Here is a 12,390-nt window from a genome sequence, read left to right as displayed (position 1 = left end):
AACAGAATAGATGGACATCCGTTCCTGGCTATATTCATGTGTTGTTGTTGTTGTTATTGTTTTAATTGTTCTTATTTACATGCAGGTTATTGGTTGAATTCCCAGCAACAGGCGGTGTGATTCCATCTTGGCAATTTCAGCCTTTAAAGCTGATTCGATATGTCACAACTTTTGATTTCTTCTTGGCAGCCTGTGAGATTATCTTTTGTTTCTTTATCCTTTACTATGTGGTGGAAGAGATATTGGAAATTCGCATTCACAAACTACACTATTTCAGGAGTTTCTGGAATTGTCTGGATGTTGTGATCATTGTGGTAGGTTTGAGAACAACACCAAATGTCCTATTCTGTTCTACAAGCATGTTAACTAGAGTCTTTGATCTCCTCAGCATCGTGGATCTTGATATTCCCAAAAAAGAATCTAAAAGTCCCCTTCAATTATATCAACTTCTGTTACTAATTATTTTCTCATTTTGCGTGAGTAACTTTTCTGGGTATGAAGTGGAGAGGTATTTACAGTATGCTCTCAGCCACACTAATAACAAGAATATCTCAGTCATTCATATTTGGCTTTAGTATGCCATATGAGATGTGGAGGAGAAAACAGTTTTTTTTTCACTAATGATATTTTTCTTCAACTGCTGGTAAAAATCAATTTATATTTTCCTGCACATGTGTAAAGTTACAGCAAGAAAAACTTGTCGGCCAGGTGTGGTAGCTCATGCCTGTAATCCCAGCACTTTGGGAGGCCAAGGCAGGAGGATCACTTAAGCCCCAGAGTTCAAGACCAGCCAGGGTAACATAGTGAGACCCTGTCTTTACAAAAAAAAAAAAAAAAAAATTAATTAGGCATGGTGGCACACACCTGTAGTCTCAGCTATTCCAGAGGCCAAAGTGGGAGGATGATTTGAGCCCAGGAGGTTGAGGCTGCAGTGAGCTATAAATGCACCACTGCACTGCAGCCTGGGTAACAGAGTGAGACCTTGCCTCGAAAAGAAAAGAAAAAAGAAAAATCATCCTGAAAATATTTTGGGTGGCAGAGAAAACTTTCTGCAGTTTAAAATTTTCTACAAATAGTCTACAGAGTACAAAATGTAAGTTATATTCATCAAAGTTTTCTGCATGAGGTACAAGAAATCAAAGGCAGGCCATGCAGGGTGGCTCATACCTATAATCCCAGCACTTTAGGGAACTGAGGTGTGAGGATCACTTGAGGTCCAGAGTTTGATACCAGCCTGGGCAATGTAGTGAGACCCCATCTCTGAAAAATAAAAATAAAAAATAAATCAAAGGCAGAGTCATAATCGAGACCATGACACCATGTAAATTCTGTGTCTGCCCTTGACTCTATTATAACTTCTAAGATTGTTTTCAAGATGTTTTCCCTTCATCCTTATCACTTAATTAAGCATCAGTCACTTCCTTCCTGTGGCTTCAGTGTATAAAAGAATTTTTACAAGCTTTTCTCCCTTCAGCAATAACAGGTAACCTTTTGCTAAGTCCAATTGTACATTTAAGCATATAACAACATGCTTAATTATTAGATGCTTACAAGCTTTGCTTGGCATAGGTGTACCATGTATTATTTATGTCTTTCCTTCCCACTGTCCTATGATAGCCATTACCTTCTGAAATCTCAGTAAATGATGCACTACCCTATTAGCATTCTCTCTTCTGTTAGCCCTCCTCATGAGAATTATTCTTTCCCTCATCCCACTCCTAAAAATTCATTTGGCCTTTGCGAAGCATTTAGATCAAGTCATTATTAAACTATTCCCCACTAGAATTATTAATAGTTGATAAAATACGGAAAATATATTATTCATAGTGAGTGAAAGAACACTTAAAGCATGAAAAAAAACTACATGGCCATATATTGCATGGCAATAACTATATTAGCAGCAATAATAATTGTAATAGTAATAATAATAATGGCTAACACTTTAGAAGCTACAGTGTTAGGCATTTCCGGGTGCTTTTCATGGTACAGAAGCTCATTTCTTCCTCATACTAACCCTCTTCACTACTCTGCCACTGCCTCTCAAGCCATGGATATGTGCACTTTAGAAAGAGTTTTTACTTATAGTAAAAATTCCTGTAGAATAGATAGTGTTGACCCCATCAGACCATGATGCAGTTAGAAGTGCATCCGTCTTTTATGATGGCCATGTAACATCACACAAATCAAGGTAAACCCTTGATCCCCAAATTCTCAATGTATTAATAATGAACAGAGTTACACAAGAATTTTAGCATTTAAGGAAACAGGAGAGACAGTAGTACTGGAAATAATTTTTCAGAATATTTCTGTTCGGATTGATGGCAGAGTGCAGGCCATATATGTTGACAGTTATTCCAGAACACTATTATTGTTTGGAACTATAAAGATGCAAACCCTGCCTCTTGGCTTATATGGATTTATTTATGTTTAGGCCATTGAAATAATGGTAAAAAGGTAAGTGTGATATGCTAATTAAGAACAGACTTCCTTTTTATTTTTTAACCAAAGAACTCAATATCAACAAAAGACTAGTCAGTGGTATTCACCCTTTTTGATCATACACAACCTATCAGTGAAAGCTTTGACTACACACCCTAATGTATTATCTTTATTTGTAAATTGTGTGCCTACTTTGGTGTAACAGGTACATCCGTAAAACATACACATACATAGAATTTTAAAGATTGGGATAAAAGTTAATACAAATAGAATTCCAACACTTTCTTACCACCTACCTAGAAGTTGTAACATTTTTTTCCCATAGCCCAGTGAATTGCCTTGCGCCCGTTTGGCGACCAATAGGAAAAAAGGCGATGATATCATGGAAATTGTCTCTTTGGCTCAACAGCCACAGCATTTTGCAAGTATTTCTTTGACAATTTGCTTCACTGTGCTTTTCAATTTTTTTTTTAAACAACGCTTAATACTGCCAGGCAACAATTCAGACAATGTGCTTTTTGTTTATAAAGAACAAGGAAGGGCTACTGGAATCCCACTTGTCCTTTGAAACATTTGCTGACCAAGTGTAGAAGTGAGGACATGCTTTCTGCTCACCCACAAAACACACCCTGTGCTCCACTGGACCTTCAAACCAATGGAAAGAGCCAACACTTTTTGTTTTATCTAGCCAAAATTTGCTTATGCTTACCCAAAACCTGAAAAGAAGTTATATTCTAAATATAAATATAATCACATCTGAAATCACTTTGTAATTTTCATTATTTTCCTTGTTTCCCCAACATATGTTCTGAAGTACACAGGCTGCATCAGTCAGCCATTTGTCCTGAGCAATAGTCTTTCAAAACTAGCAGAATTGCTTGAAAAAAAGAAGACTATTAAGGAATTTAAACTCAAATAATTTATTGACCACTTGATAGGTTTTACAGGGTAAAATTTTTTTTTTTTTTTTGAGACGGAGTCTCACACTGTCACCCAGGCTGGAGTGCAGTGGCATGATCTCGGCTCACTGCAAGCTCCGCCTCCCGAGTTCATGCCAATCTCCCTCCTCAGCCTCCCGAGTAACTGGAACTACAGGCGCCCGCCACCACACCCGGCTAATTTTTTGTATTTTTAGTAGAGACAGGGTTTCACCGTGTTAGCCAGGATGGTCACGATCTCCTGACCTCGTAATCCGCCCACCTCGGCCTCCCAAAGTGCTGGGATTACAGGCGTGAACCACCGCGCCTGGCCCAACTAATTCATTTATTCAACGAGTGTTTTCTGAGCACCTACTATGTACTTGGCACTGTTCTAGGCACTGTGGGTATAGGAATGAACAAAATCACCCAAATCTCTGCCCTCCCAATTTTCTGGTATGGAGAGAAAGTTTTGTAGATAGGAATGAGAATCCCACAGAAAACTCAGGAGTGATATAACAACGCAAGTGCTTGCAAAATCTCTCTCCTCATCTTTCATTCCCTATTTGGAAGGAAAGGTTTCAAAGACATTGATCTTGTATAAATGACCATCTTCATAATTTTATAAACATTTGTCGTGTGCAGAGTAAAAACAACTGGACTGCATAACAAATTGTACCTAGTGAGAGTTGGGTAAAGAGTTACCGTTGGATCCAGTCCACCAACCCAGATGTTTTTCTACACGTATTAGCTGAGATGAGCTCCTCATCTCAGGAGAAGCCTATTCCCACTGCAGGCCTTCTTGAGCCTGCTGTGTTCATCATTCCCACCACCAACACAAAAATACAAGATTGGCTCTGGAAATCCTTCACAGATAAGGAAGGAAAGGAAGATGGTGAGGTTGGCTTTTTAGCTGTGATCAGCAACCAGGCTGGTCTTTGCTGTGAGAATCAATGGGACCATGATCTTGATGGTCATCTAAGGAAGGGAGGGCTAATGAAGTGGTCTCTGGCCATGATTCCTAAGAAAAGAGAATGGACAGCAAAGATCGCAGCACCTGCCACAGCCCACCTGCTGCAGATTCAGACCCCCTGGTGGGGCCAGGTTGTTATGACTAACACCTAGCACTGTCTACATTTAGTGGTGATGGATGCCAAGGAGGGGGCAGTGTCCCCTTGGATCTGATTGTAAAGCTTAGAACCAAAGCATATGTGGGAAGTTGTAGGTTCATAAGTTAAGGGACAGAAATGAGCAAGAGAGAAGCCCTTGGCTCATATATTCCCACTGCAGGCGTTCTTGAGCCCTCTGTGTTCATCATTCCCACTGTCTTTCAAGCCCAAGCTCATTCTTTGTTCTCATGGGCACTCCTTTTTAGGATATCTTTTGTCCCTCTTCACTGCGTTGTGTGATACCAACTCTTTAGTAGTTTTTTGTGTTATTTAACTTCATGTGTTTATCTGCTCTTGAGTCTCGAGGGCAGGATTTATGCAGTTTACTTCTGTTTATTCCTTTTAGCCCTTGCGCAGTGCTGTATACATAGACATCTACTATATTTTTGTTAAACAGAGCAAAGAATGGCTGGCAATTGGAGAATGAAGAGAAACCGAAAAATTTTAAATTTAAAAATCACAAATAAAAACAGAGAGCAGGATGAAGGCAAGAAAGCAAGAGGGTGGAAAGTGATTAAAATGAAGGTGGCAGAAAAAACAGAAAGCATTCCTCTTTGAGTTTGAGTCTGTTATAGTGTGATCTCTCCTGTATATGCATGTACGTGTGTGTAATGCATATGTGCACACGCGTGCATGCATGCCTTCATTGAGTTTCTATTCTGAACTAAGGAAATGCAAGCAATATATTGTTTTACTTATTTTATGGCAGGGCTTAACACTTTCCATTTGAGTGTGTGACTTAAGAATGACGTTGGGTAAGTATAATGGTGAGCCCTTATAATTAATACATTGGTGAAGAAAAATATACTAGTCATATTAAGGTAAGTTTCATATTTCTAAAACACTGTAATAAAATATAAATATTTTGCTTTCCAGCTATCAGTGGTAGCTATAGGAATTAACATATACAGAACATCAAATGTGGAGGTGCTACTACAGTTTCTGGAAGATCAAAATACTTTCCCCAACTTTGAGCATCTGGCATATTGGCAGATACAGTTCAACAATATAGCTGCTGTCACAGTATTTTTTGTCTGGATTAAGGTAATTTATAAATTTCATGTTCTACATTTTAAATAATATTTTCTTTAAAAAAAAAATGAGTTCCACAAAATCATGGAATACTTGAATTTGAAATTCAAGTGACCAGCCAAAGCTGCTTGATATTTACTTTGTTTTGAGACAGGGTCTCACTCTGTCACCCAGGCTGGAGTACAGTGGTATGATTACAGCTCATTGCAGCCTCGACTTCCCAGGCCCAAGCGATCCTCCCACCTCATCCTCCAAAGTCACTGGGACTACAGGCATGTGCCGCTATACCTGGCTAATTTTTAAATTTTTTTGTAGAGACAAGGTCTCACTATGTTGCCCGGGCTGGTCTTGAACTCCTGGGTTCAAGTAATCCTCCCACCTCAGCCTCCCAAAGTACTGGGATTACAGGCATGAGCCACTGTGCCAGGCCTCATATTTTACATATAAAGTAAACTATTGAGACTCATGTGATCATTCCTCTATCACTGTCAATGACATACTTCTGCTATCTGAATTAGTGCAAGATCAGTTCCTATAGGTTTTGTTTAACAAATGCAGTAAGAGGCCTTTCAGTGTGTTAGCTGGGCCTGGGGCCCCAGGCTGCTAACAGATGAGATGAACAGGTGAAGGAAAAGGAACTCAGAGAAAGAGAAGGAAGGAGCAGGTGGAGGGAAGGGGAGAGTTGCTGCACTTGGAAATGCTTGCTGGAAGGGATTGCCTCTTTTCCAGGTAGAGGCTGTAAGGGAAGCTTTACCTAGAATTAAGGTTGGAACCGCTTCCAAGTAGTTCCTTGCTCACTCATTTCCTTATTGTGCCAAGATATAATGTGCATTTCCATGTGTGTGAAAGGTTATGACATTTCATATACAATGAGCATCAATTCTGGAGATGCAGGAAATTTCAATAATTCTCAGGCAGCAGCTGCCATCCCATCCCAGCACAGGCTCTGATTGTGCTGTCCAGACAGTAAGTACTAGCCACATGTGCCTATTTAAATTCAAATTTAAATTAATTAAGCTTAAATACAATTAAAAACGCAGTTCCTTGGTTCTACTGACCACATGTTAAGTGTTCAATGGCTGTATGTGGCTACTGCCTAGGACAGTGGAAATGTAGAACATTTCCATCATCACAGAACGTTCTCTTGAACAGCACAGTTCTAGAAAGTACTTACCCGTTATGTACTTTTCTGAGTTGGTATTCGTACCTAGAAGGCCTAGACTTGAACCAGGCACAGTGGCTCATGCCTGTAATCCCAGCATTTGAGGTAGGCAGGTCCCCTGAGCCCAGGAGTTCGAGACCAGCCTGGGCAACATGGCAAAACCTCATCTCTACTAAAAATACAAAAATTAGCTGGGGGTGGTGGCACGTGCCTGTAGTCCTAGCTACTTAGGAGGCTTAGGCGGGAGGATTGCTTGAATCCAGAAGGCAGAGGTTGCAGTGAGCCAAGATCGCACCACTGCACTCCAGCCTCAGCAACAGAGTGAGACCCTGTCTCAAAAAAAAAAAAAAATGCATAGACTTTATCCTGTGTTTCTCATGCTATTTATTTATTGACATGCTTGTTTAAGAGAAGCCATCACTAAAGCACAAAACCTTGATCACAGCATAGTAATAATAATAGTAATAATAATCAAATAGCAAAAATAATAATGGCAATAAGAATGTTCTGTGGTGATGGAAATGTTCTATATTTCCATTGTCCTAGACAGTAGCCACTAGCCACGTATAGGCATGGAACACTTAACATGTGGCTAGTAGGACCAAGGGACTGAATTTTTAATTTATTTAATCTTACTTAATTTAAATTTGAATTTAGATAGCCACATGTGTTTGGATAGCACAGTCAGAGCCTGTGCTGGTGACAGGATGGCAGGTGCTGCCTGAGAATTACTGAAGTTTCCTTGATTATTATTAGTTTAATAATAATAATCAAGATAGTAATAATAATCAAGATCTCAGCTGGGTGCAGTGGCTCACGCACTTTGGGAGGCCGAGGCGGGCGGATCACCTGAGGTTGGGTTCGAGACCAGCCTGGCCAACATGGTGAAACCCTGTCCCTACTAAAAATACAAAAAAAAAAAAAATTAACTGGGTGTGGTGGCGGGTGGCTGTGATCCCAGCTACTTGGGAGTCTGAGGCAGGAGAATTGCTTGAACGAAGGAAGCAGAGGTTGCGGTGAGCTGAATCGTGCCACTGCACTCCAGCCTGGGCAACAGAACAACACTTCGTCTCAAAAAAAAAAAAAAAGATCTCAAATGAATTGGGATTGTATTAAGTAATAATACAGCAGTCCTCAAAAAATATTTCACTGTGGCCAGAAACAATGTATAACAGACCTTTAAGTAAACTTCTAGAGATTTTCCTGCATGTGTCTCAGGCTATTGTGTTTTATTTAGTGCTTCTCTTGGAAATGTCTTGCCCCTCGATACTTTATCATTAAGGTCTTTAAGGCAGGGATCATGACTCTGCTTCTAATATCTCATCACGTGCTCTTCCACTGGGGCTTCTACCTAGAGCTACACAATCTGGGCAGCCATCCTCAGTGCCTTATCTACCAACATGTTCAATATGGCTTTGCAGGGTTCACTGTCTACCAACATGCTCAATATTTCTTTGCAGTCAGGCAGAGCAGGCTTTGCAGTTCAGGCAGAGCAGCTGGCTGCAGGCCCCAGCTGACTCCTGGGGATAGAATGCCAATATTTAAGGCATTGCAGAGATTTGAGGCAATGTACATAAAGCCCTCCACACATAACTGATGCACAATAAATGACAGTTAATATTATGCAACAAGAATTTCCCGGGGGGGGTTTATAATTTTTATTTGTGTGGAGTTTTTTTCCCTCTCTTTTACTTTAATCCTTTTTGGGGGGAAAGCATCACTAGTCACAGTTCACGGCAGCCTCGACCTCCCAGGCTCAAGCAACCCTCCCACCTCAGCCCCCTAAGGAGCTGAAACCACAGGTGTGTGCCACCACACCTGACTAATTTATTTTTACTTTTTAGTGAAACAGAATCTTGCCATATTGCCCAAGCTGATCTTAAACTCATGGGCTCAAGCGATCCTCCTGCCTCAGTCTCCCAAAGTGCCGGGATTATAGATGTGAGCCACTGCACTCAGCCTTTTTTTTTCTTTAATTGTAGATAGCATAAAACCTACCATTTTAACCATGCTTAAGTGTACAATTCAGTGGCATTAAGTACATTCACAATGTTGTGCAACCATTGCCATTATGCATTTTCAGAACTTTTTCATTATTCTAAATTGAAACTTTGTATGTATTGAACACTAACTCCCAGTTCCCCCAGTCCCTGGTAACTTCCATTCTACTTTCTGTTACTATGAGTTTGACTATTCTAAATACCTCATTTAAAGAGGAATCATACAGTATTTGTCCTTTTGTGTCAGGCTTATTTCACTTTGCATAATGTTTTCAAGGTTCATCCATGTTGTAACGTGTCAGAATTTAATTTCTTTTCAGGATGAAAATAATGCTTTATTATATACAGTCACACCATTTTGTTTATCCATTCATCTATTGATGTCTTCTCTCTCTTACAGCTCTTCAAATTCATCAATTTTAACAGGACCATGAGCCAGCTCTCGACAACCATGTCTCGATGTGCCAAAGACCTGTTTGGCTTTGCTATTATGTTCTTCATTATTTTCCTAGCATATGCTCAGTTGGCATACCTTGTCTTTGGCACTCAGGTCGATGACTTCAGTACTTTCCAAGAGTGTATGTAAGTATATATGAAATTAAGAAGAAAAATTTAATCAGAGTTGTCACTGCTTCTCAAGAATAAATCTTCATATGAGGTTGCTATATGACCACTAATTATTTAAAGCTAGTTATTTTAAATAAGAATTAATTACCTTTTCCCAAAACATTGATCTACCAATGCAAAGAAGACAATGCATCCTGAAATGCTGATGCTTAAGATAGCAGCCCAAAGTAGTAAAATATAGTTAACAGCCATAGGAAACCAACACTGTTCTGAAGACTGAGGTTTTCTTTGCACCAAATACAGATGGTAGCTTCTAGAAGGCTGTTTGCCTATATTCTCACTCCTGTTGAATATTATTGCCATATATTTAGAACTTCAAGTTATTTTCTAAGGAAAAAAGCAAGATATTTCTAATATTCTGGGGTAAACTCAGACCAGTACAAGAATTTTCAGTTTTTTTTCCAAAGATCCCAAATGTGAAATAAAACAACAAAAAGCAGCCAGTGTCAGATTTCTATGCCATTTAGAAAGGAGTTAGTTTAAAAAGGAATGGAGGTAATAGAGTTTTGTGCATAGATATCTCTAATTAATATTGCTGTTGATAAAAGTGATTTTGCTAAGACCCAGCACTGACAACACTTGGCCACTTTGATCCCATTTTAAGTACTTGTCAGAATATTGGATCTTTGAACACAAACCATTTTGGGTTTTTTGTTTTTTTGTTTTGTTTTGTTTTTGAGGCAGGTTCTTGCTCCATTGCCCAGGTTGGAGTGCAGTGGTGCAATCATAGCTCACTGCAGCCTTGAACTCTTAGGCTCAAGCAATCCTGCTGCCTCAGCCTGCTGAGTAGCTGGGACTACAGGTGTATGCCACCATGCCTGGTCAATTGTTTACTTTTTTTATGAGAAGGGATGTCACTGTGTAGCCCAGGGTGGTATTGAACTCCAGGGCCTCACACTATCCTCTCACCTCAGCTTCCAAAAGTACTGGGATTACAGGCATGAGCCACCACACCAGGCCCTTTTTTTTTTTTTTAAAGACATTTTTAACTTTAGACCCAGGGTGACTGTTGTCAAGGTTTAGAGTTAACATGTTTTACCTAGATTATGTGTTGAAATGTTATAGCCAATTGCTTTATAAGTTATTGAATAATAATTGTATTTTCATTTTTCTTTTCTTTTTTTTTTTTTGAGATGGAGTCTTTTTCCATCGCCCAGGAGGGAGTGCAGCAATGTAATCTCATTTCACTGCAACCTCTGCCTCCCAGGTTCAAGCAATTCTCCTGCCTCAGCCTCCCAAATAGCTGAGATTACGGGCGCACGCCACCATGCCCAGCTAATTTTTGTATTTTTAGTAGAGATGGGGTTTCACTATATTGGCCAGGCTGGTCTCGAGCTCCTGACCTCGTGATCCGCCCGCCTCGGCCTCCCAAAGTGCTGGGATTACACACGTGATCCACCGTGCCCGGCCTGCATTTTCTTTTTAACCAAATGGAAATAACCTCTGTAGCATGAAAGCATTTTATTATTGCAGAAGGCTTTAATTGCTGATATAAGTAGCAAGACTTTTTAAATGGGATTGACAATTTTCTATTATTTGGCAGCTACCTATACTGCTAAAAAGTTCCAAAAATATGAAATCATCTTTAAGAAATGTTGCATCAACTACTAGACATTCTTTGTTTTTGTATTGTGGTATTTTGTTTTATTTTTATAGCTTCACTCAATTCCGTATCATTTTGGGCGATATCAACTTTGCAGAGATTGAGGAAGCTAATCGAGTTTTGGGACCAATTTATTTCACTACATTTGTGTTCTTTATGTTCTTCATTCTTTTGGTATGTACATTTTTATTTATAGTGAGGTTCAATTTAAACTTCATACATCCTTGTCTTCTCTTTTCTCTCACACTTTATGTCCTATCGTTTTTAAATAAAGACCCAGGAAGTAGAAAAAAGTGTGGATGTTGGAAAACTTATTTTCCTTTTATTAATTCACAGTTTTGAGACTCATATCAAATGTCTTTTCTGTGGTCTTTCATTGATCCATATATATGTGTCTATTCAATGCAAAAAAATTAGATCTCTTCCATGGTCTTTCATTTCTCTCTCTATGTATGTATCTATTCAATGCAGAAAAGAAATTAGATCAAGTACAAATTTATAAAGATACCTAAAATAGTGCTTTGCCTAAAAAGCAGAATATGCCTACATGCCTTTTAAACACATACGTCAGCACTTTCATAGTCACTTGCTAGTGTGACTTTTCTCTCTTCTTTTCTTTTTAAAAAATAAGAATGGAAAAGCAAGCTAGATCTAAGATGTCGAGTAATAGTTGAGTGAATCATTGCATGTCAAAATTAGGATATTCTGTTTTAGATTATTTATATCCCATTCGTCTAGACTGCCTACAGAGAATATTCAAATAATTAAGTTTAAAACTAAATGTAACAATGAATGGAAATTGCATTACAATTATTTTCAAAAATAATTTTTTTATTCTCTTGATTTGGTACAAATGAACATTTTGAATGTTTTCGCCCTAAGTTAATTAAGATTTTTTTAAGGTGTTTTGTTCTTTTTCTTAACATTTATATATTTACTTGTCTACTGAGAAGGTGTTAAGCCAGCTTAATTTAGGCAGTATTTTTCATCTAAACACTAACAGTCATCTTAAGAACAATTTTCTTAAGAAAATAGCATTTTTTCCATTTCAGTACATTGTGTAAAGATCCCTTGAGGAAGGTTAAGTGATCACATTTTCAGTAATTCAGTGTAATAACTCTAAAGTCAGTCCAGGTATTACTGGTTAAGTGTATGGTATTTATTGATGGGGTATTAGATGTACTGTATTAATTTCCTATTTTTTAAAAAATATTTTTTCCGGGGAGACACAGCCTCTGGTGTAAAACAAAGGTGTGTTCCCTAGCTGTACTTTAACAGGACTGAAAAGGTCAGGAATATCATTCGAGTTCATATGTATCTTGCTGTTTGCATGGATTATGGCTCATTTTTAAACTTACACCTCTTAAGCTTCTTCTTCCTATCATATATTAAAGAAAACAATGGAGAGAGAATAAGCCTCTGTTACTCTACCATTGATAGT

At 38.7% G+C, this 12,390-nt stretch overlaps 1 protein-coding gene across 1 annotated transcript in view; it reads left to right on the top strand.

Annotated features, from left to right (window-relative positions):
* PKD2 (polycystin 2, transient receptor potential cation channel) overlaps positions 1-12,390 on the top strand; it is a 70,789-nt gene that overhangs the window by 40,024 nt on the left and 18,375 nt on the right. The window contains exons 6-9 of the mRNA XM_055297037.2: positions 86-314; positions 5,402-5,569; positions 9,120-9,301; positions 11,003-11,123. Coding sequence (XP_055153012.2) covers positions 86-314; positions 5,402-5,569; positions 9,120-9,301; positions 11,003-11,123 — 700 coding nt within the window. The remainder of the gene's footprint in view (positions 1-85; positions 315-5,401; positions 5,570-9,119; positions 9,302-11,002; positions 11,124-12,390) is intronic.

This window comes from Symphalangus syndactylus, chromosome 10 (assembly GCF_028878055.3).
Source record: "Symphalangus syndactylus isolate Jambi chromosome 10, NHGRI_mSymSyn1-v2.1_pri, whole genome shotgun sequence".
In the NCBI taxonomy this organism is placed as follows: Eukaryota; Metazoa; Chordata; class Mammalia; order Primates; family Hylobatidae; genus Symphalangus; species Symphalangus syndactylus.
This window is presented reverse-complemented; position numbering and strand designations above follow the sequence as displayed.